The 24,679-nt window shown below is 41.9% G+C and overlaps 1 protein-coding gene across 3 annotated transcripts in view; it reads right to left on the reverse strand.

The window, feature by feature from the left end:
* Positions 1 to 6,359: 6,359 nt before the first annotated feature.
* Positions 6,360 to 24,679, reverse strand: part of STRIT1 (small transmembrane regulator of ion transport 1) — a 30,241-nt gene continuing 11,921 nt past the window's right edge. For all 3 annotated transcript variants that reach the window (XM_044290804.1, XM_044290805.1, XM_044290806.1), the window contains exons 2-3: positions 7,293 to 7,392; positions 6,360 to 6,560 (exon numbers count right to left, since the gene is read on the reverse strand). In XM_044290804.1, the coding sequence (XP_044146739.1) occupies positions 7,298 to 7,392 (95 nt within the window). In that variant the 3' untranslated portion in view covers positions 6,360 to 6,560; positions 7,293 to 7,297. The remainder of the gene's footprint in view (positions 6,561 to 7,292; positions 7,393 to 24,679) is intronic.

Raw genomic sequence — 24,679 nt, forward strand, 5'->3', positions numbered from 1 at the left:
GGCATTCTCTTGATGAGCTTCAAGAGGTAGTCACCTGAAATGGTTTTCACTTCACAGGTGTGCCCTGTCAGGTTTAATAAGTGATATTTCTTGCCTTATAAATGGGGTTGGGACCATCAGTTGCGTTGTGGAGAAGTCAGGTGGATACACAGCTGATAGTCCTACTGAATAGACTGTTAGAATTTGTATTATGGCAAGAAAAAAACTGCTAAGTAAAGAAAAACTAGTGGCCATCATTACTTTAAGAAATGAAGGTCAGTCAGTCCGAAAAATTGGGAAAACTTTAAAAGTGTCCCCAAGTGCAGTCACAAAAACCATCAAGCGCTACAAAGAAACTGGCTCACATGCGGACCGCCCCAGGAAAGGAAGACCAAGAGTCACCTCTGCTGCGGAGGATAAGTTCATCTGAGTCACTAGCCTCAGAAATCGCAGGTTAACAGCAGCTCAGATTAGAGACCAGGTCAATGCCACACAGAGTCCTAGCAGCAGACACATCTCTAGAACAACTGTTAAGAGGAGACTGTGTGAATCAGGCCTTCATGGTAGAATATCTGCTAATAAACCACTGATAAGGACAGGCAACAAGCAGAAGAGACTTGTTTGAGCTAAAGAACACAAGGAATGGACATTAGACCAGTGGAAATCTGTGCTTTGGTCTGATGAGTTCAAATTTGAGATCTTTGGTTCCAATCACTGTGTCTTTGTGCGACGCAGAAAAGGTGAACGGATGGACTCTACATGCCTGGTTCCCACCGTGAAGCATGGAAGAGGAGGTGTGATGGTGTGGGGGTGCTTTGCTGGTGACACTGTTGGGGATTTATTCAAAATTGAAGGCATACTGAACCAGCATGGCTACCACAGCATCTTGCAGCGGCATGCTATTCCATCCGGTTTGCGTTTAGTTGGACCATCATTTATTTTTCAACAGGACAATGACCCCAAACACACCTCCAGGCTGTGTAAGGGCTATTTCATCATGAAAGAGAGTGATGGGGTGCTGCGCCAGATGACCTGGCCTCCACAGTCACCGTACCTGAACCCAATCGAGATGGTTTGGGGTGAGCTGGACCGCAGAGTGAAGGCAAAAGTGCCAACAAGTGCTAAGCATCTCTGGGAACTCCTTCAAGACTGTTGGAATACCATTTCCGGTGACTACCTCTTGAAGCTCATCAAGAGAATGCCAAGAGTATGCAAAGCAGTAATCAAAGCAAAAGATGGCTACTTTGAAGAACCTAGAATACAACATATTTTCAGTTGTTTCACACTTTTTTGTTATGTATATAATTCCACATGTGTTAATTCATAGTTTTGATGCCTTCAGTGTGAATCTACAATTTTCATAGTCCTGAAAATAAAGAAAACTCTTTGAATGAGAAGGTGTGTCCAAACTTTTGGTCTGTACTGTATATACATATATATATATATATATATATATACACATACACATACACATACATCATGGTCATCATTGCCGCCTGTAAAAACGCCTGTACTATTAAAATATAAAAATATTTATCCCATACGGCAAACAGCGAAACTGGAAAAAAGAAAAAAGTTGCTTCACCTCCCACAAAAGAATTAAACAAAAAGCCTTACACAACCCAGAATCAAAGAAAAGTGCAGATCATCCCTCAAAAAATGAGCTCCCACAAAGCACAGTACACATAAAAATTATGGGGGGGGGTCAGAATATGGCAATACACAGGAAAAATTTGCTTTTCCTAAGTTTTTTATTTTTTCAGTATTAAAACGCAAGAAAAACTATACATATAGGGTATCGCTGTAATCGTAGTGACCCGGAAAAAAAATATATAACATGTCAGTTTTACCGCATAGGAAACAGTGTAAAAAAAGACCCTATAAATGGTGCCATTAGAAAGGGCATCTTGCCCACAAAAAACAAGCCCTGATGTGTGATTGAAAAAATAAAAACGTAATGACTTTGGGAGGGCTGGGAGCAAAAAAATAAAAACTAAAAAATGGTAAATCACCTGGTCTTGAAAGGGATAAAGACTACAAAAACAAACCCTCATACTGCTACATAGACAGAAAAATAAAAAGTTATAGCTCTTGGAAAGCGACAATGAAAAAATGAAAGAAAATCTCCTGGTACAAAAAAGGTTATGGACCGCTTGTGAGAGCCCTGAACGGATCTCACAAACAGAAAGCCAAAACGCCAGTGTGAAAGTAGCCTTAATAACATCAGTCACTATAGCATGCCACTCCAGTCCATGTCTATACAATAGAGGAAAATTGAGAGAGGGTGCCATCTAGTGTTTTTCTGAACACATGACAGTAGCAAAATAATTAAAATTTATCTCTGAGCGTGAAAATGGTCCCCCTGGTGAAAAGGGTATTTGCATTTTTAGAATGTAAAATAATATAATTGTGTATGCTGCTCCTATGCATGCCTATGTGTCGCCATGGTTATGGATAGAAATGAGCAAATTTATTATTTTAAAATTAATTCACGCTTTGGTGGTAAAAGCAGAATTGTTTTATGGATTTTGTTACCACGGAGCATAACGCAACTTGAAATATATAACGAAATATACAATAAACAAAGTGAAAAATACAATGTGTCTCTCTCTCTCTATATATATATATATATATATATATATATATGTATATATATATATATATATATATAGTGGAATCGTCATGATTTTCCTGTATAAATCGTTGGTTGTTACGATAAAAAATGTCAGTGAAATATATCATATTGGAGACACACACAGTGATATTTGAGAAGTGAAATGACGTTTATTGGATTTACAGAAAGTGTGCTATAATTGTTTAAACAAAATTAGGCAGGTGCATAAATTTGGGCACTGTAATACACTGCTATGATCTATAAGAGTGTATCACTGTATTCCGGCAGCAGGAAGGAGCGCACGGCGTCATAGCAACCGAGGACGCCGTGTGCTCCGGTGCCAAGAAGGAGTCGGCCCGGGACTAACACGGCTGTTGTGATCTCTTTGGGCATGCGCGGCCTCAGCCAGCGTGCGCGTTCTTGAGCGGCCGGCTGGGGAGAAGGTAGGACATTGTGCGCAGGCGCGGCACATACAAGCCCCGCAAGTATGTGGCCGTATCCATGGGATACCAGCATAAACACAGGGGAGTGAAAGGCGCATTTTTATGCCGAATGGTATGTTTTTTTTAATTACATGTATACTAAGAAATGTTCAGTGGGGGGCAATGATTTAATGAAACCCTATTTAATGAAGTGGGAATACCCCTTTAAGGGGGGTCAATTGTAAGTTTCCCTCCTCTTTTAATTTTCTCTGAAGAGTAGCAACATGGGGGTCTCAAAATAACTCTTAAATGAACTGAAGACAAAGATTGTTCACCATCATGGTTTAGGGGAAGGATACAGAAAGCTGCCTCAGAGATTTCAGCTGTCTGTTTCCACAGTCAGGAACATACAGGGAGTGCAGAATTATTAGGCAAGTTGTATTTTTGAGGATTAATTTTATTATTGAACAACAACCATGTTCTCAATGAACCCAAAAAACTCATTAATATCAAAGCTGAATATTTTTGGAAGTAGTTTTTAGTTTGTTTTAGCTATTTTAGGGGGATATCTGTGTGTGCAGGTGACTATTACTGTACATAATTATTAGGCAACTTAACAAAAAACAAATATATACCCATTTCAATTATTTATTTTTACCAGTGAAACCAATATAACATCTCAACATTCACAAATATACATTTCTGACATTCAAAAACAAAACAAAAACAAATCAGTGACCAATATAGCCACCTTTCTTTGCAAGGACACTCAAAAGCCTGCCATCCATGGATTCTGTCAGTGTTTTGATCTGTTCACCATCAACATTGCGTGCAGCAGCAACCACAGCCTCCCAGACACTGTTCAGAGAGGTGGACTGTTTTCCCTCCTTGTAAATCTCACATTTGATGATGGACCACAGGTTCTCAATGGGGTTCAGATCAGGTGAACAAGGAGGCCATGTCATTAGATTTTCTTCTTTTATACCCTTTCTTGCCAGCCACGCTGTGGAGTACTTGGACGCGTGTGATGGAGCATTGTCCTGCATGAAAATCATGTTTTTCTTACCTTGCAGACTTCTTCCTGTACCACTGCTTGAAGAAGGTGTCTTCCAGAAACTGGCAGTAGGACTGGGAGTTGAGCTTGACTCCATCCTCAACCCAAAAAGGCCCCACAAGCTCATCTTTGATGATACCAGCCCAAACCAGTACTCCACCTCCACCTTGCTGGCGTCTGAGTCGGACTGGAGCTCTCTGCCCTTTACCAATCCAGCCATCTGGCCCATCAAGACTCACTCTCATTTCATCAGTCCATAAAACCTTAGAAAAATCAGTCTTGAGATATTTCTTGGCCCAGTCTTGACGTTTCAGCTTGTGTGTCTTGTTCAGTGGTGGTCGTCTTTCAGCCTTTCTTACCTTGGCTATGTCTCTGAGTATTGCACACCTTGTGCTTTTGGGCACTCCAGTGATGTTGCAGCTCTGAAATATGGCCAAACTGGTGGCAAGTGGCATCTTGGCAGCTGCACGCTTGACTTTTCTCAGTTCATGGGCAGTTATTTTGCGCCTTGGTTTTTCCACACGCTTCTTGCGACCCTGTTGACTATTTTGAATGAAACGCTTGATTGTTCGATGATCACGCTTCAGAAGCTTTGCAATTTTAAGAGTGCTGCATCCCTCTGCAAGATATCTCACTATTTTTGACTTTTCTGAGCCTGTCAAGTCCTTCTTTTGACCCATTTTGCCAAAGGAAAGGAAGTTGCCTAATAATTATGCACACCTGATATAGGGTGTTGATGTCATTAGACCACACCCCTTCTCATTACAGAGATGCACATCACCTAATATGCTTAATTGGTAGTAGGCTTTCGAGCCTATACAGCTTGGAGTAAGACAACATGCATAAAGAGGATGATGTGGTCAAAATACTCATTTGCCTAATAATTCTGCACGTAGTGTATTGAGGAAATGGAAGACCACAGGCTCAGTTCAAGTTAAGGCTCGAAGTGGCAGACTAAGAAAAATCTCGGATAGACAGAAGTGACGAATGGTGAGAACAGTCAGAGTCAACCCACAGACCAGCACCAAAGACCTACAACATCATCTTGCTGCAGATGGAGTCACTATGCATTGTTCAACCATTTGGAGCACTTCACACAAGGAGATGCTGTATGCAAGAGTGATGCAGAGGAAGCCTTTTCTCTGCCCACAGCACAAAAAGTGCCGCTTGAGGTGGGCTAAAGCACATTTGGACAAGCCAGCTTCATTTTGGAATAAGGTGCTGTGGACTGATGAAACAAAAATTGAGTTATTTGGCCATAACAAGGGGCGTTATGCATGGAGGAAAAAGAACACAGCATTCCAAGAAAAACACCTGCTACCTACAGTAAAATATGGTGGTGGTTCCATCACGCTGTGGGGCTGTGTGGCCAGTGCAGGGACTGGGAATCTTGTCAAAGTTGAGGGACGCATGGATTCCACTCAGTATCAGCAGATTCTGGAGACCAATGTCCAGGAATCAGTGACAAAGCTGAAGCTGCGCCGGGGATGGATCTTTCAACAAGACAACGACCCTAAACACTGTTCAAAATCCACTAAGGCATTTATGCAGAGGAACAAGTACAGCATTCTGAAATGGCCATCTCAGTCCCCAGACCTGAATAAAATTGAAAATCTGTGGTGTGACTTAAAGAGCTGTCCATGCTCAGAAGCCATCAAACCTGAATGAACTAAAGATGTTTTGTGAAGAGGAATGGTCCAAAATGCCTTCAACCAGAATCCAGACTCTCGTTGGAACCTACAGGAAGCGTTTAGAGGCTGTAATTTCTGCAAAAGGAGGATCTACAAAATATTGATTTCATTTCTTTTTTGTGGTGCCCAAATTTATGCACCTGCTAAATTTTGTTTAAACAATTATAGCACACTTTCTGTAAATCCAATAAACTTCATTTCACTTCTCAAATATCACTGTTTGTGTCTCCTACATGATATATTTAACTTACATTTTTTATCGTAACAACCAACAATTTATACAGGAAAGTCATGATGATAAACAAGGTTGCCCAAACTTTCGCATCCCACTGTATATATATATATATATATATATATATATATATAGATATATATATATATAACTAATAGCACTAATAGGACAGCGGACATTTTATTTCCCCTGATGATTGCTCCCCAGACAAAACAATCCATTATAACTAATGAAAGGTACCATATTTGGGAATATATTTATAATAATGTAATGTTTAAGTATTTTTATTTTCTTAATTACCAGAGAACCCCTTATTTTTGAAACACCATTTTGTTAGCAAAGCAATAAAAATAAATAAAAAAAACTATCCAATCAAATATTTAATTTAAATTGCATTCAATGTACATGTGGCATACATTTAAAAACAGAAAAAACACATTTTACTATTTATGCTATTCTCAAAATTTTAATCTTGGTACTGCATCTTCATGGGATGCTACACTGGAATTAGTATAAGATGGCTCATGGAGAAAGGAGTCTTCAGTTCTTCAGACATTGGCAGCTCTATCTAAAAGAAACACAAACATTTATTATTGATGATGAGTATGATACTATTAAATGAAGAATATTATCAATAACCTGAAAAAGTAGCTTCACTTTTATTAGTTGCAAGTTCCACCACATCCACTGTTCAGTTCTAAAGGCTTCACATGTACAGCTAGATGACCGTCGTGCCACATGCTTCATTGTTTTTTATTCTCCCTTATTGCTGTGTTTGCTGTTTGTCCCTCCTAACTCCCTGTAGCCACTTATACTGTCATCATGTTATGTTGCACAATAGCAAAAGCATTTTTCCACATACTGTTTGTGCATAATTATATGAACCTTATCCGGATTCTTCATACATGGATTTCACTGAAGTTGAACATTGTCTAATAGATTATAATTGAGGAGTAGCTAGCACAGGTCAAAACAGACAACCATAGTCATTAGAGATGAGCAGATCGATTCTAATGAATCAAATATGTTTAAAATTAGCGTTCTGGAGCAGAGAAGGGTGGGCTTCATTACTCAAAAGACTCCCCCATCCCCCTTGATTAACAGGGTCAGACATATAGCCTCGCCCTGTCTATCTCATGTCTGCGCCATTGCCCTAAGTATGGTGCAACTGCAGAGGATCTGCTGCTGCTACCTTGCCCTGCTGAAGACACTTAGAAGTGGAGGTGGTGCTCCTCCATCCGAAGCCGCTACAAATATTTTACTGTTTATCTTTATTGCAAGAAGTTATTTAGCAACTTACTCTTTTCATGAGAAAATGACATACACCATCACTCCACAGCCAATGAACCATCCAGCGATTAGTAAAGCAGGCATCAGGTACCGACGATATTCAGCCATGCCTGTTGAGATAAGGATAATTTTATGTTAAATTACATATACTGTATATATATACTGTATATATATTAACCTATTTAGAACCAGTAAGTTGTCAAATCACTCAAGTCAAAACTGTAATATTGTGCATTAGTATAAAAAATTGCAATGAGTGTGATACTAGTTACGGTATAATAATTCGGGATGAGCGAACTTGTATTTCAAGTTCAGCATACAAAGTTCGGGTTCGGGTTATCTAAGAATTCCGTTATGGATTCTGCTACCACTGACCATAACTTGAAACACAAGTTCGCTCAACACTAATAATAATGTATTATATTACAGCAGGGTTTTCAGTATTATTCTACAGGGTGGCCCACGAAAAAGTAGCCCGCCTCCAACATCTCCAAATCAAACTTCCTAATAGTAAATATGTCTTAGTTGTCCATAGCAGCCAATCAGAGCTAAGCTTTCAGTTAGTACAGTGCTCTAAAAAGAATTAAAAGCTGAGATTTGATTGGTTGCTATGGACAATTAAGAGTGACCAAAATGAAGCCTCTCCTCAGTAAAAGACACATGTAAGTTTGCAAAAAAAAAAAAAAAAAAAAACGAAAGGACTCTCAGACTGTGAGACACAAGAATTTGTTTTCTGATGAAACCAGTATTGAGCTTTTTAGTCTCAATTCTAAGCATCATGTCTGGATAAAACGAGGCACTGCGCATCACCTGCCCAAAATTATCCCTACAAAGCATGGTGGTGGCAGCATCATGCTGTAGGGGTGCTTTTCTGCAGCTGGGATTGGGCAACTAGTTATAATTGAGGGAAAGTGGAATGGAGCAAAGTACAGGAATATATTTACCGAAAACCTGGTCCAGAGTGTCCGGAACTTCAGACTGGGCAAAAGTTCACCTTCCAATAAGACAATGACCCACAGCACACAACCAAGGCAACACAGGAGTGGCTTAGGGAAAGCTATGTGAATGTCTTTGAGTCTAGGTGTATGTAAGTGAGCAATTTGTAGAAATCTCTGCAGGCTGAAGCAAAGTCAGTGTGGCTGAGCATATTTGAAATTCTGGGAAGGATTCTGAGGGAGTCTGCTGGGAAGTCAGCTTATGAGGGAGACAAGATGAATTGAATATTGCTAGACTCATACTTGGACTCCTTCTCTGAGATCGGGAAACCTGTTACATCACTGAAATACACCGAAGCCTCAAGCAGACTTCAGTGTCTATTTCAGGAATATACCAATACAGGCCACTAGGTGGCAGCATTGTATCGTTATATTCCAAATGAAGTGTTCAACAGTGATGGCCAGTTCGCAGTGTTCGCCGATGAACACATGTGTTCTGCTATCTTCACTCCCAAGTCCGGTGATGCAGAGGTAAGTCCTTACCTGTGCCTGCGCCGCGAGCCGCTCTGAAACACATGCGGTCACCGGGAGCAGGCAGTTCCGAGAACAGCCCGATGAAGGCTGTTCTCGGAACTGCCTGCTCCCGGTGACCGCATGTCTTTCAGAGCGGCTCGCAGCGCAGGCACAGGTAAGGACTTACCTCTGCATCACCAGACTTGGGAGTGAAGATGGCAGATTTCATGTGTTCGTCGGCGAACACTGCAAACTGGCCATCACTGGTGTTCAATGATGGCTATTTAGCCATCAATGAACACAATGGGCAAGCTAATGATTGCCAGTTATAGTCACCCAAGGTGACTTAAAAAAAGTAAAACAAAAAAGTCAACAAAAGTATAAGTCAAAAGTCAATATAAATATTTTAAAAAAAGTTTAAATCACCCCCCTTTCCTTAAAAATTAACTAAAAATACTTAACCAATAAAAAAATAAACATAATGGGCATCGCCATGTGCAAAAATGCCCATACAATTAAAATATAACAATATTAATGGCAAACGGCAAATAGTGTAATGGGAAAAAATAAAAACAGCCAATTTTTTGGTCACTTCAACTACCCAATAATTTTTTTTATAAAAAGTGATCAACTAGTCGCACACACTTCAAATTGAGCCCTCACACAGCCCTGTACACATAACTACAAAAAAGTTATAGGGGTCAAAATATGGTTATAAAAAAAGGTGTTTTTTTTCCTCAAAGTTTTTTTTTTTTTCCAGTATTACAACGCAAGAAAAAGGTCAATTTTACCCTATAGTGTACAGTGTAAAAAATAAATAAAAATTTTATCAGAATTAATCGGCAATGTTATATTTGCGTAATGCACGCAAAATAAAAGTGTGGGTCACATTTGCTACATTTTCCAAGCGGCTACAAGTTTCCTGAGACTGGAGAAAATGGTTGGCACGGCAGAACATTAAAAATGGCTTTATATGCAGTTAAAGTACTCCAATATATTCGCGATTGCGCTAATCGGCACTAATGATGCAAATATTTTGCCGCAACTTCACATTTTAGCAGGTCTGCATGTATGTATGGACAGCAGAACCTATCACACTACCCAACACCCTGCACTGGGACCTCTCAGCTACACTATATCAGGATCTAACCTACACTGACTATCTCCCACTAACTACCTGTATTATATATGTAAGATACTCACCTGTCTCGCACGGATCAGGACTACTCCTGGCTTTCCTTTGTCTTTTGTTTGCCTGATGTTTGCCCAGTGAAGTTTACCTGGTCTTTGTTTATTTTGTTAATAAACCCCTTTGACTTCACCCCCACTGGTCTGTTTCGTTGGTGTCTTGCATTACAGAACAGTGGGCCCAACAAAAAGTTGCCATGATAAGAATCCAGCAGCAGCTAACTGAGGTAACAGGAGCAGCTAATCTTTTAACCCAACGACAACCGAATGTGCCGTCAGTCGGTGCAGCTGAAATCCAGGAGCAACTGTCTAATGTGATGGGGGAGGTTCAGCAGCTGCTCCAAGGAGCTTCCACGTTATCCATCACGATCGCAAGACACCAAGTGGAGCCGAAGATTCCTCTGCCTGACTCCTTCACAGTAGATAGATAGGCATTCCTAAACTTTAGGTACTCCTGTCTTTTATATTTCCAGTTGCGGCCGATAGCTTCCGTCAATATCAGACAGAGGATTGGGATCATAATGTCCTTGCTGCGTGGAGATCCCAAGCGTTGGGCGTTTAATTTGCCCCTGGACCCCACCGCCTATTTGTCAGTCGAAGCTTTCTTTGAGGCCATGGCCGTTATCTATGACGATCCAGATCGTACCCGTACTGCCGAGAACCATCTCGAGCATATTCAGCAAGGTCGCCGCATTGCAGAAGAATACGCTGCGGAATTCAGGCGATGGGCAGCTTTCACCACCTGAGGCGACGCAGCCCTCCACCATCGTTTCCGGCTGGGACTTTTTGATGCAGTCCGGGATCTTCTTTTAGCCTTACCCACTCCCGTATCATTGGAGATGGCCATTTCCCAGGCAATTGATACTGACAGACGGATCCGGGAGAGGCGGGTAGAACAGTCGACTCGCTTTACACCTTCACAGCCACATCCAGGGGCCACCAAGCCGGCAGAAGAGCCAATGGAGGTTGGGTTCTCCCATCTTACACAAGCGGAACAAGCTCGTCGCCAACAGAAAGGTCTGTGCCTGTTTTGTGGAAAAACTGGACATCTCGTTAAGACCTGTCCCCTCCTGTCGGCGGGAAACAAATGTACCTAGTGGCTATTATCCCTCCTCCAACTCGAGAGATAGTACTCATTTCACTACAGTGGCAAGACAAAGTCCATGTGTTTTCTGCCCTGATTGATTCTGGAGCAGCAGGGAATTTTATGGACTTAGTCTTGGTGCATCGACTTGGCATCCTGCTTATCCAACCAAAGACCATCCTGTCGGTGACCGCTATTAATGGATCTCCTCTCCAGGATGGTCGTGCCGTGTGGATGACGCCCGGGATGCAGGTTACAGTAGGGCTGATCATCGGGAGACCTTAAGCCTTTTTGTCCTGGACTTGCCATCCACTCCTGTGATTTTAGGTCTCCCTTGGTTGAGACTACATAATCCGATAGTGGACTGGCGCTCAGGTCAGATTTGCCGATGGAGTACTGAATGCCTCACTCGATGCATATGTCCTGAATTGCCACTAGCCTCCACAGAAGTATTAAGTACACTACCCTAGCATTACCATCACTTCCAGGACGTGTTCAGTCCACAGGGGGCTGATGTGTTACCTCCCTATAGGTCATATGATTGTCCCATAGATCTGTTGCCAGGTACCATGCCACCCCGAGAACATCTATATAATCTCACTGGGCCTGAGATTCAGGACCAGCATGATTATATTAAATAGAATCTCGAGAAGGGTTTCATTCGTCCATTCACTTCCCCCGCTGGAGCCGTGTTCTTCTTCGTGGAGAAGAACAATGGAGGCTTGAGACCCTGCATCGACTTTCACGCCCTCAATCGGATCATGGTGAAGTATCTCGTTATGCCTTTTGGTCTCTGTAATGCTTCTGCGGTCTTCCAGGAGTTCATCAATGATGTCCTATGGGATTTCTTAGGTAGATTTGTTGTTGTCTATTTAGACGACATACTAATCTACTCGTCCGATCTGGTGTCTCATCGGAGACACGTGTATTAGGTTTTCCAGAAACTGAGGGAGAACTGCCTCTTTGCCAAACTAGAGAATTATCTGTTTGAGGTAATGGTATTGCCTTTTCTGGGGTTCATTATCTTAGAAAGGGGACTGGCTATAGATCCATCACAACCTCCTGCTGTCTTGGATTGGCCTCGGTCTAAGGATCTGAAGGGACTGCAGCGTTTCTTAGGCTTTGCCAACTTCTACCGCGATAGTGGTACCTGCGATAGTGGTACCGCTCACTAACCTCACTAAGAAGGGAGCTAATCCTTCAAAGTGGATGAGAGAGGCAGACAGAGCCTTTGAAACACTAAAGCAGGCCTTTTGCACTGCGCTAATCCTTACTCATCCAGACACTTCCCGACCTTTTGTCCTCGAGGTCGACACCTCCGAGGTTGGTGTTGGGGCAGTTCTTTCACAGTATTCTAGGGTCCCTGAGAGGTTACATCCTTGTGCCTTCTTCTCTCGGAAGCTCTCTCCAGCCGAGTGCAATTATGACATTGGCAATAGAGAGCTTCTGGGAGTAAAATTGGCTTTTCAAGAGTGGAGACATTGGCTAGAGGGTGCGGAACATCCCATTACGGTTTACACTGACCACAAAAATTACCTAGAGACTGCCAAGAGACTCAACTCCCGACAAGCTCGGTGGGCATTGTTTTTCACCCGCTTTAATTTTCGCCTCATGTATAAGCCAGGTTCTAAAAGTGTGAAGGCAGATGCTCTGTCCCGCTGCTTCCCTGAGGCTGCTTCCATCCTGAGCTCTGAGCCAGAGACTATTCTTCCCACTAAATGTTTTCTGGCCGCCCTAGGGACCGCAGAGGCAGAGAGTCTGCCTAACAAGCCCAAGGGGGCGATGGTTTGTACCAATTAACCTTCGGTTAAAGGTTATCCAACAGCTTCACGACTCCAAGTCTGCAGGGCATCTGGGTGTTAAGAAAACACTTGCCCTTGTTAAACGTCACATTTGGTGGCCCAGTATGTCCGTGGATGTTAAGGCCTACATCCAGGCATGTAGTGTAAACCGTCTCGGTCCACCCCTTCTGGTACTTTGCTCCCATTGCCCATTCCTCAGGCTTCATGGACTCACATCTCCATGGACTTCATCACAGATTTGCCAAGGTCCTCTGGAAGTACGGTAATCTGGGTAGTGGTGGACTGTTTTAGTAAAATTGCCCATTTTATCCCACTTCCCGGATTGCTGTCGGCCAGAGAATTGGCAGATCTGTTTTGGAATCATGTCTTTCGATTACACGGAGCGCCAGATGATATTGTTCAATTCAACTCTTTGTTCTGGTGTTCTTTCTGCTCCCGGTTGGGTATAAATTTGTCTTTCTCTTCCGGTTTTCACCCAGAGACCAACGGTCAGACGGAAAGGACTAACCAGACCCTGGAGCAATATCTCTGGTGCTTTGTGTCAGACTGTCAGGAGGAATGGGCCACACATCTACCCTTCGCGGAGATGGCTTATAACAACTCTGAGCATGCTCCCACTAAGATGTCTCCATTCAGGAGCATGGGGGGCAGGGATCCAAGGCTCTCTTCTCTGGCCGGGCACTCCACTGATTCACCAGTGGTGGATCAATGGTTCGAGGATAGACATCCCATTTGGTTGTCGGTTCAGCGGAATCTCCGCAGTGCGGTGGCGCAACAGAAGAAATTTGCTGATCGTCATCGCACTGTAGAGCAAAAGTTTAAGGTGGGAGATCAGGTGTGGGTCTCCACCCGAAACATTCCGCTGCATCAGCCATCTTCCAAGTTGGGTCCTCGATTCATTGGTCCATACCTGGTGACGCAGAAGATCAACTGAGTTACGTACAAGGATGCTCTTCCACCGTCGATTCAAGGCGTGAACACCTTTCATGTATCACTTCTTAAATCGGCGTCCGACTCCGCCCCCTTCATTCAGACTCCATACCCGTTGGAGGTCCAAGGGGTGTCAGAGTTCGAGGTGAACAGGATTTTGGACTCTCGTTTTGTCCAGAGGTCTCTCCAATACTTGGTAGACTGGAAGGGTTTTGGTCCAGAGGAGAGATGTTGAGTACCTGTTGGTGGCCGCCTTTCACCGGGATAATCCAGGGAAAGCTCACTTGGAGTCTTCTGAGCCGCCTCCTCGATCCTCACCTGTCTCGCACTCCGGTGTGACCAAAAAGGGTCCTCGTGGAGCTGCGGGACAGGTTATGCATGTCTCCATTGATACACCAGCTCCGACCCCTTTGCGAACCGATGCGGGAATGCATTTGCATGTGCGCCAGAGGGGAAGACCGCATGTCTTTCCGGGACAGCTTGGCCGGGCTAGTAGCAGTACGCTGCGGCCGAACTTGTCTCTGGTGCCTGTTGCGGATTCCATTCCGGTGTCCATGTCGACAGCCGACCACCGAAGTTAATAGCACCTGGCCGCAAGTCCAAAGCAGATTAGGGAGCCGGCATTGGTCTAATTGACTAATGACCGACCAAAGCCTTGTACACAGGTGTAGGGCAGGATCATGACCTATGGGGAGTGGACACTTGGTGCCCTGGGATTTTTTAGCAGGCACATAAAAGGTGTCCTCCCAGATCGGTCAGTGCCCACTGTTATCCTTCCTTGTCCAGGTGCAGGTCAGTACTGCTAGCTACTGATTGAAGTTTGCTGGGACTCCGTCCGTTCCAGTGGGACCCAGGACCCGGGACTTTCTGTGACGCATTTGTTTACCTGGCAAGTTGCACAGAGACTTATGCACGGATCAGGACTATTCCTGGCTTTCCTTTGTTTTTTGTTTGCCTGATGTTTGCCCAGTGAAGTTTACCTGGACTTTATTTATTTTGTTAATAAACCCCTTTGACTTCACCCTCCCTGGTCTGTTTCGTTGGTGCCTTGCATTACAATATATATATGAGCTATCTATCTATCTAATGTAATGAGTGGAAAGCCCAGAGCACAGCAATGACACTGCAGTCTCTCTCAGAACTTTAAAAAACTACAGAAAATGGCTGCTGTGGAGTTTGTTATATAGTAAGGGGTAGGCAACTTTCCTATTGGTTGCTAGGGATGTTGCTAAGCTCAAAGACATTGCAGCCTTCTCATTGGCCCACAAGCAAAAAGGGAGGTTACTGATGGAAAAAGAAATCTAGACTATTTGAAATTACGAATTTATATCACTATATTCTAAATTTTTGCTAATTCTCGAAATGCCGATATTCGCGATTTGAATATTCGCGCCCAACACTATACATGGCATGCAACTATAAATGGTGCCATTAGAAAGTAAAACTTGTCCCGCAAAAAATAAGCCCTCATGGAAAGGCGGGCAGTGAAAAACGAAAACAAAAAATGGAAAATCTCAGGGTCCTGAAAGGATTAATATCCTCAAATCTGAAAAGTACTTCAAATATGTTTTGCAGGTTCTGCAGATGCAGGATTATAAGATTTGTTCTATCAAAATACTACTCAAATATAGGAAATGGACACAGATAGGAACATTAGCTGAAATAACACCAAAAGATTCATGAAAGTAACATAAGATACATCAAAGCAAAATCAGAATTCTACAATACAATGAATTTGTTAGAAAGGTTTTACACCAAGCTCAACATGGTTCAGTATGAGAAGACCACTATAATTACAACTCAATTTGACACATCAACGTTCTCTTGTTCTGTGATCTAAAGTGAATTCATTTTGTGAGAACTTTGCATTTTTCCCCAGTATACAGTATGAAAAGGACTATGAAGAATTAAATGGTAAAGAGTGTTATCTTTATTTCTCATGTGTATTATCTACAGTTTGTAGAAAAGGAGTTTCATTGTAATTTGTCTTTGTTATATGTTAGACCAACCCAATTGCTTATTGGTACCTACAGGAACACAACCACTACTGCGAGTAGACCTCATACACAATTGTATGGATCAGTAATGCAGCGCTCAAAAAAGTCTAAGGGCCCATACTCTACTTAAAGGGAACCTGTCACCCAAAAATCGCCTATTAAGCTGTTTACAGTACCTTATAGTGCTGTATAGTCGTTTCCTGATGCACTTTTTGTTAGTTTTGCAGCATGTATGCTCAGTCAGAAATCGATGTTATATTCAGCTGCTGCCCCGTGCTTCAAGTCAGGCTTGAAGTCACGGGGGCAGCGGCCTCGGCGTCTTACATGGCCCTCTCCCCGCCCCCTGCCTCTGTGACTGACAGCCGAAATCCGATTCCGGGACCGCGCTCAACGGCCGCATGCGCAGTAAAGGGCGGCAGGAGCGCGGTCCCGGCTGCCGCGCGTACTACGCGCCGTCTTACTTTCGCCGCACTGCGCATGCGCCCGACATCCTGTATCAAACGCGCCCGCGCCCAGATGCCGGGCGCGTTTGATACAGGATGTCGGGCGCATGCGCAGTGCGGCGAAAGTAAGACGGCGCGTAGTACGCGCGGCAGCCGGGACCACGCTCCTGCCGCCCTTTACTGCGCATGCGGCCGTTGAGCGCGGTCCCGGAATCGGATTTCGGCTGTCAGTCACAGAGGCAGGGGGCGGGGAGAGGGCCATGTAAGACGCCGAGGCCGCTGCCCCCGTGACTTCAAGCCTGACTTGAAGCATGGGGCAGCAGCTGAATATAACATCGATTTCTGACTGAGCATACATGCTGCAAAACTAACAAAAAGTGCATCAGGAAACGACTATACAGCACTATAAGGTACTGTAAACAGCTTAATAGGCGATTTTTGGGTGACAGGTTCCCTTTAAGTATGCTTTGATTTCAGACAGTGGCAAACAGACATTTTGCATTACAGTGCTTTATGGAGGCACCATACAGTAGATTACAGGGTGCTCTTAGCACTTCAGACTATGGCACCAAAGGGATGTGTAATGTCATACTAGCTCTGCAGCGTGCTGACAACTAAGGCTACTTTTACATCAACGCTATCATTTTCCGTTCTTCTGCTCTGTTATAGGTGCAGAAAAATGGAAATAACGAAAGTGTCAGATTCGTGACATGTATGGAAATTAACACATCCCATTGACTATAATGGGATCCATTCGGTTTCCATTCAAGATAACTTTTTTTTGCCAAGAAAAAAATTCCTGCAAGAATTTTCCTTCCACTATTTTTGACTAGCTCTGATGGAGATGCAAATGTGAACAACGCAGATGTGAAAAACCCTAAGCTGCATGAACCTGCAAAGATATGTTTTCCAAAAAAAGACACAAAATATCACAAAAATTACTTATTATTCAATTACAAAATTTACCAAAAGCTTAAAGAGGACTTTTCATGGGTCAGAACATTTTAACATAACTATCTGGACATGTAGCGGCACCCAGGGATCTCACTGCACTTACTATTATCCCTGGGCTCCACTCCGTTCCCGTAACCTTCTCCCGCACTGTATGGTAATTGCTACTATCGGTTCACCAGGGAGGAGTCTGCCCTGTTTCTCCCTGGGCGTTCCTTCTCCCTGGCTGTAGTGCTGTCCAATCGCAGTGCAGCGCTCACAGCCAGGGAGAAAAAAAACTCCCAGGCTGTGAGCTCTGCGTTGCGATTGGCCAGCGCTACAGCCAGGGAGAAGGAACGCCCAGGGAGAAACAGGGCAGACTCCTCCCTGGTTTACCGATAGTAGCAATTACCATACAGTGCGGGAGATGGTAACGGGGCCACAGCGGGCGAACGGAGCGGTGCCAAGGTATAATAGTAAGTGCAGTGAGATCCCTGGGCGCTGCTCTACATGTCCAGATAGTTATCTTACAATGTTTGGACCCATGAAAGGTCCTCTTTAAGAGCAAGTTAATATGTATATCAGGATACAATGTTTCTCTTAAATTTACATAAATAATCTTATTTTACCCAGGTGTGAACATTTAATTGAGATGAAATATATTGCATTTGATGTATGCAAACATAGTCCATATTGTTGACTACACTGCTTAGAGTAAACTGGCTATTTTTATACAAGCAGTTGTGATCCAAGTCACAAGGAAAGAGAGCAGGTCCATAAATAGCATTCATGGAACCCACAGGATAAGATTATTTTATTTTTAGAAAATCAGAACACAACAGAAAAAAAAAATTAAAATTAACATTGATCAGCAACTTAACCACCCCTTAGGATACCAGAGGTTTTTTCGTTTTTGCGTTTTCATTTTTCTTCCCTATTTTCCTTGAGCCCTAACTTTTTTTTTATATTTCTGGTCACATAGCTGTATGAGGGCTTATTTTTTGCGGGACAGATTGTACTTTCAAATGCCACCATTAATTATGGCATACAATGTAGTGGGAAGCAGTAAAAAATTCCAAATGGGGTGAAATTGGAAAAAAAAACTTAATTCCTCTACCGTTTTACAGGTTTTGTTCCCATGGTGTTTTGTTTATGGCAAAACTAAAAAAAATGTATTTTTTATTTTTTACATATTTTTTAACATTTTTTTAATTTTTGGGTGATATTTTTGTGGCTCATATATGAGCCTATAAATTCTGTTTTAAATTTTTCATGTTGTTCTATCAGGGATCTTTTAAATGCCATTTAAACTCAATATTGCTAATTTCTTATCCTGGCCTGCCATCTGGTGGCCAAAATTTGAATTGCAGCATAAACATTTTTAGCTTCATCAGAGAGGCTGAAAGTGTTCAGCACAACCACTGATGCCCCAATTGGCCACACAGGTCATCGGTAGGAATCCCGGAAGTGCCAGCTCTCTTGTGCATTTAGATGCGGAGATCTCACTTGGTCACGGCATCTAAAGTATTTAATTACAGCGATCGGCATTATTGCCGGTCACGGTAATTAGCCGCAGGTCTCTGCTCTTTGAAACAGCAGAGATCTGCCGGTCATGACACTCGCTGCACATGCGAGCGGGCACCATGTTTACACATCGCTCCAGTACGCTGCTATCGAACGGGTTAAGCCTCCCTACCCTCATAGGGAACTGGAAGATGGGACACGAGCAGGGAAAAAAGGGAGAAAGGAGAAAAGGGGAGAATTCTTATACATTAAATCCATTGAGACCATTATTAATCAAATGTTTTTTTTGTGCCTCATGGAATATAGTTTCATAATTAACCGTCTGTGCTATCTGTGATAACAAATGAGAAATACTGGAAATCTTATAAAAAAAATTCAAACTCAATTATTCTTGGGGGAAAATAAATTAAATGAAGAAAATATTCTTTTTTACCTCATTTATTAATAATTTAAGATGAGGTTTATATGCAACACCCGCAACAAGAGGATCAAGGAGCAATTGGATAAAATGCTGTTTATTAGTAATATCATAAACCTGAATTCAGTATTCAGAAATAACTGGCCCCTGCCACAGAAAATGAAAGTATGTGGCCCCCAGGAATGAGCACATAGGGCACACTGAACTTTCACGTATTCCTATTCTGTAGAAAAAGAAAGTTCCCATTCCTGGAGACCCCATATACACCCCTTAAACTATCCCAAACTGAAACATCTAAACCCTCAATATCTTTTCACTACTTTGAGATACTATTAAACTGATACTTCTCAGTATGTCAGGCTAATCATCCTGTAGAACATAGTTGTTACCTTCTTCCTAGTGTGAAGTTTGAGGAAAATGGTGTTGCGAGATGTCTCCCTGGTGCTACCGCTAGTAGGGATAGACGACGGATCCTTAATATTGTTAGGCAAGCAAAGCAGGAAAGGGAGGTGGATGTTATTGTCCATCATGGGACAAATGATCTGGCTTGCAATGAGGTTTCAAAGGTGAAGGAAGCTTTTCACACACTTGGAAATGATATATGGGAGGTTGCCTGTGCACAACCTTCAGCATGACAGGAAGATGTGCATTAAGGAATTCAATGTATGGCTTGGTGAATAGTGTCTAAACCAAGGGTTTGGCTTTGTGTCTCATGTTAGCTCTCGTTGTAATGGAAAACAACTGTACAAGAAAGATGGTTTGCATCTTTCTCTTAAGGGAACGAATGTCCTCAGTGAACAGTTCTAAGTATTTGCTAAGGAGCATTCAGACTAGGAAAGGGGGGCAAAAGAGTGATAATCCAGCAGTCCGACTGACCCCCGGAACAATGCCAGAAGATGCCAGTAGCCCAAAGGTTAAGAAATGACAAGCTCAGATTTTTGTCTACAAATGCTCGCAGTTTAGGGAATAAGATCAATGAACTTGAGGCTATAATGGCATCTGAGAATATAGATTTAGTGGCTGTTTCTGAGACGTGGTTCAATGGGAGTAATGACTGGGATATAACAATACCAGAGTTCTCTCTATATAGGAAAGACAGAGAAGGCAAGAAGGGGGAGGGGTGGCCCTGTATGTGAAAGATAGAATGAAATCTAATTTGATACAAGTTAGCGAGACCAATTTAGAGTCAGTTTGGGTTACCTTGCAGCTTGATAATCATAAGATAACTCGTGTAGGTGTGATATATAGACCACCTAGCCAAGTCAAAGAATTAGATGATCTACTAGTTGAGGAAATAGCTAAAATGACATTGAAGGGGGAAGTTATCATTATGGGAGACACTAATCTTCCTGATGTAAACTGGAAAACCAAAATAGCTAGTTCTGCCATGAGTACAGATATTCTAAATTCCCTACTGGGATTATCTCTACAGCAAGTAGTTGAGGAGCCAACCCGGAAGAAGGCCATTTTAGATTTAGTATTCACAAATGGGAATTTGGTATCTGATATTACTGTAGGGGAAAGCTTGAGATCTAGTGATCACCAGTCAGTGTGGTGTACTATAAGTACAGTGACTGAGTCACACCACACAAAAACAAAAGTTTTAGATTTTAGATTTTTCTAAAATTAGATTAGTGGTATACGAGTCCCTATCAGATTGGAACCGTTTCAATGGAGTCCAGGAGAAATGGGACTACTTAAAAGTGGCACTATTGAAGGTAATAGGAAATTGCATTGGGCTTGTCAGTAAAAGCAAAAAAAAAAAGGAAGAGACAACTGTGGTACTCAGGAGAAGTGGTCAAAATCATTAAAAACAAAAAGATAGCATTTAGTAATTATAAATAAAAAAAAACGAGGATGACAGGCAAATTTATAAGATTAGGCAGAGAGAGGCCAAACAAGTTATAAGAGCTTCTGAAGCACAGGCAGAAGAGAAATTAGCTCAGTCAGTGAAAAAAGGCGATAAGACATTCTTCAGATACATAAATGAAAAAAGGAAACTAAAACAAGGAATTACCAAATGAAAAACAAAAGAAGGAAGGTATATGGAAGAAGATAAAGAACTAGCTGACTACCTCGATGAATACTTCTGTTCAGTTTTTACAAAGGAAAATGAAGAAAAAGGACCTCAGTTAGGAAAGAAGACTAATGAATCTTTTGATGCATGTGTCTTTACAGACAAAGAGGTTCAGCTGTCTAAAATCAATACAAATAAGTCACAGGGGCTTGATGGGATACACCCAAAGCTATTAAAAGAGCTCAGCGGCGAACTAGCAAAACCATTAACAGATTTATTTAACCAATCACTGGCAACAGGAGTCATCCCAGAAGATTGGAAATTGTCAAATGTTGTGCCCATTCACAAGAAAGGTAGTAGGGAGGAATAGGGCAACTATAGGCCAGTAAGCCTGACATCAATAGTGGGGAAATTAATGGAAACCATACTTAAGGAGAGGATTCTGGAACATCTAAAATCCCATTGATTGAAAGATGAAAAACAGCATGGGTTCACTTCAGGGAGATCATGTTATTGATTTTTTTGGATTGGGTGACTAAAATAATAGATGGCAGAGGTGCAGTAGACATCACTTATCTGGACTTTAGTAAGGCTTTTGATACTGTCCCACATAGAAGGCTTATCAATAAATTAGAGTCTTTGTGCGTGGACTCCCATATTGTTGAATGGATTAGGCAGTGGCTGAGGGACAGACAATTGAGGGTTGTAGTCAATGGAGTATATTCAGACTATGGTTTTGTTACCAGTGGGGTACCTCAGGGATCTGTTCTGGGACCCATATTGTTTAATATCTTTATCAGCAAAATTGCAGAAGGCCTTGATGGTGAAGTGTGTCTTTTTGCTGATGACACAAAGATTTGTAACAGGGTTGATGTTTCTGGAGGGATAAACCCAATGGAAAAGGATTTATGAAAACTAGAGAAATGGTCAAAAATTTGGTAACTAAAATTTAATGTTGATAAGTGCAAGATAATGCACCTGGGGCGTAAAAACCCAAGAGCAGAATATAAAATCAGTGATACAGTCCTAACCTCAGTATCTGAGGAAAGGGATTTAGGGGTCATTATTTCCGAAGACTTAAAGGTAGGCAGACAATGTCATTGAGCAGCAGGGAATGCTAGCAGAATGCTTGGGTGTATAGGGAGAGGCATTACCAGTAGAAAGAGGGAGGTGCTCATACCGCTCTACAGAGCACTAGTGAGACCTCATTTGGAGTATTGTGCTCAGTACTGGAGACCATATCTCCAGAAGGATATTGATACTTGGGAGAGAGTTCAGAGAAGAGCTACTAAACTGGTACATGGATTGCAGGATAAAACTTACCAGGAAAGATTAAAGGACCTTAACATGTATAGCTTGGAAGAAAGACGAGACAGAGGGGGTATGATAGAAACTTTTAAATACATAAAGGGAATCAACAAGGTAAAAGAGGAGAGAATATTTAAAAGAAGAAAAACTGCTACAAGAGGACATAGTTTTAAATTAGCGGGGCAAAGGTTTAAAAGTAATATCAGGAAGTATTACTTTACTGAGAGAGTAGTGGATGCATGGAATAGCCTTCCTGCAGAAGTGATAGCTGCAAATACAGTGAAGGAGTTTAAGCATGCATGGGATAGGCATAAGGCCATCCTTCATATAAGATAGGGCCAGGGGCTATCCATAGTATTCAGTATATTGGGCAGACTAGATGGGCCAAATGGTTCTTATTTGCCGACACATTCTATGTTTCTATGTCCATTTCACATATCTGATCGATATCAAAATTAACAATCCTAAAAGCACTTTTTATTAGTTGAAGATATATAAGCATGATACTGAATATCTGATAGTAATAGAATCTAAAATACTTTGGTAAATTAAACTCCATCCTAAAACCATGAAAATTCCCTCAAATTTCTTTCATTAAATATCTGACCCCAGATCTTGGGGTCCTTTATCAAACTGGTGTAAAGTAGAACTGGCTTAGTTGCCCCTAGCAACCAATCAGATTCCACCTTTCATTTTTCACATTTTTTGAATGGACCCACCGAAGGTGACTGTGACCATATAAAACGCATTTATAAAAACGTAACTGCTGCAGTTAGTATGTGTTCAAACACAGCATATTTGCTGGACGTTTTGGTGCTGATTCCAAAGAGAAAACTACAGTGCAATGCAACTAGGTTCACACTGCATTTACATATCATAAATAGGAATGTACATATCAGTCAAAAAGATCAGCCATAAAAAATGATGCATCCCCCTATACAAAAATAAGCAACATGGAACAAGTCATAATAAAATATAATCTTTATTAAATATCATGATAAATAATGCTGCCCTGGATTCAGGGCATTAAACTTTGCAAAAAAAAGGGACACAGATTGGGTGTTACAATAATACAATAACAAGACTACAATAATTCATTATTTATAAATCAAAATATTAACAGCCTCAAAAATAATCACTATTCGTTAAAGTAAAAACCAAAGTACAAGCAGCTGCTAACACATGATAAGACTAACAAATGAGACTACATAGTATTTCATGAGTAAAGTAAAGTAAATTGATCCCAGTATGCTAAAACAAATTAAAAGTAAAGTGCTAAGTGCAAACAAATAAGATGGGTTCTGGCGTCCGCATTGGCATGCATTTTGGCTCCCAAGCCTTTGCCTGGGGAAGGGCGCCATAAATACAGCCATCCAATTTTAACATTCCCTGTGCACAATTAGTAAGATGGTGTGCAGGTGCACAATGGCTCACCATAAGGGCTCGTGCACACAAACTTATTTTTGGTCCGCATTCGATCCGCATTTTTTGAAGGTCGGATGCGGACCCATTCACTTCAATGGAGCCGCATAAGATGCGGACAGCACTCCGTGTGTTGGCTGCATCTGTATTTCAGTTCCACGGCCCTGCAAAAAAAAAGTCATGTCCTATTCTTGTCCCTTTTACAGACAAGGATAGAACTGTTCTATAGAGGGCAGGACGTTCCGTTTCACAAAATGTGGAATACACACAGGCAATACATGTTTTGCGGCAACGGCCATGTGCATGAGCCCTAACTCAGCGTACACTAAATCAAATGCACCCACTAAACCCAGGAGGTCAATTTTCATGTTCCAATAGTCTAAGACTATAAATTCCAGTTTTTGGTCTTATTATTAAAATATAACCTTTATTTATTTCATTATAACTCAATACCACAGAAAACAAAAAAAGAAAGACGTGACATTTAAAAATACATATGGAGGGCTATTGTGTTTTGCACTGGGGGTATCGTATCGCAGTTTATTAGTAATTCAGAGGAGTCCTTCTATGAATCTCACTAAGGCTACGTGCAGGCTTCCTACTCACACCTTATTCCTATACTTAATGTCTGTAATGTCAGCCGACACCAGACACTCTATCATCAGGCCGCACTTTTGTAGCAATTCACTCTTGATACTATTCCTCTGATTGATATCTATCTATAATCCTTGCAGTGGCTATGCTGCCTAAATAACTGCACTGTCCCTCAGGCGTGTTCGGCGTCTCTGCAGATCGCCTCACTCTAATTCTATCTTTCGCCCTTCCATAATTCTTAAAATGTATTTAAAGACGTAGCTCCCCCTTTGACATGTTTCACCGCAGATGC

This window comes from Bufo gargarizans, chromosome 4 (genome assembly GCF_014858855.1).
Source record: "Bufo gargarizans isolate SCDJY-AF-19 chromosome 4, ASM1485885v1, whole genome shotgun sequence".
Taxonomy (NCBI): Eukaryota; Metazoa; Chordata; class Amphibia; order Anura; family Bufonidae; genus Bufo; species Bufo gargarizans.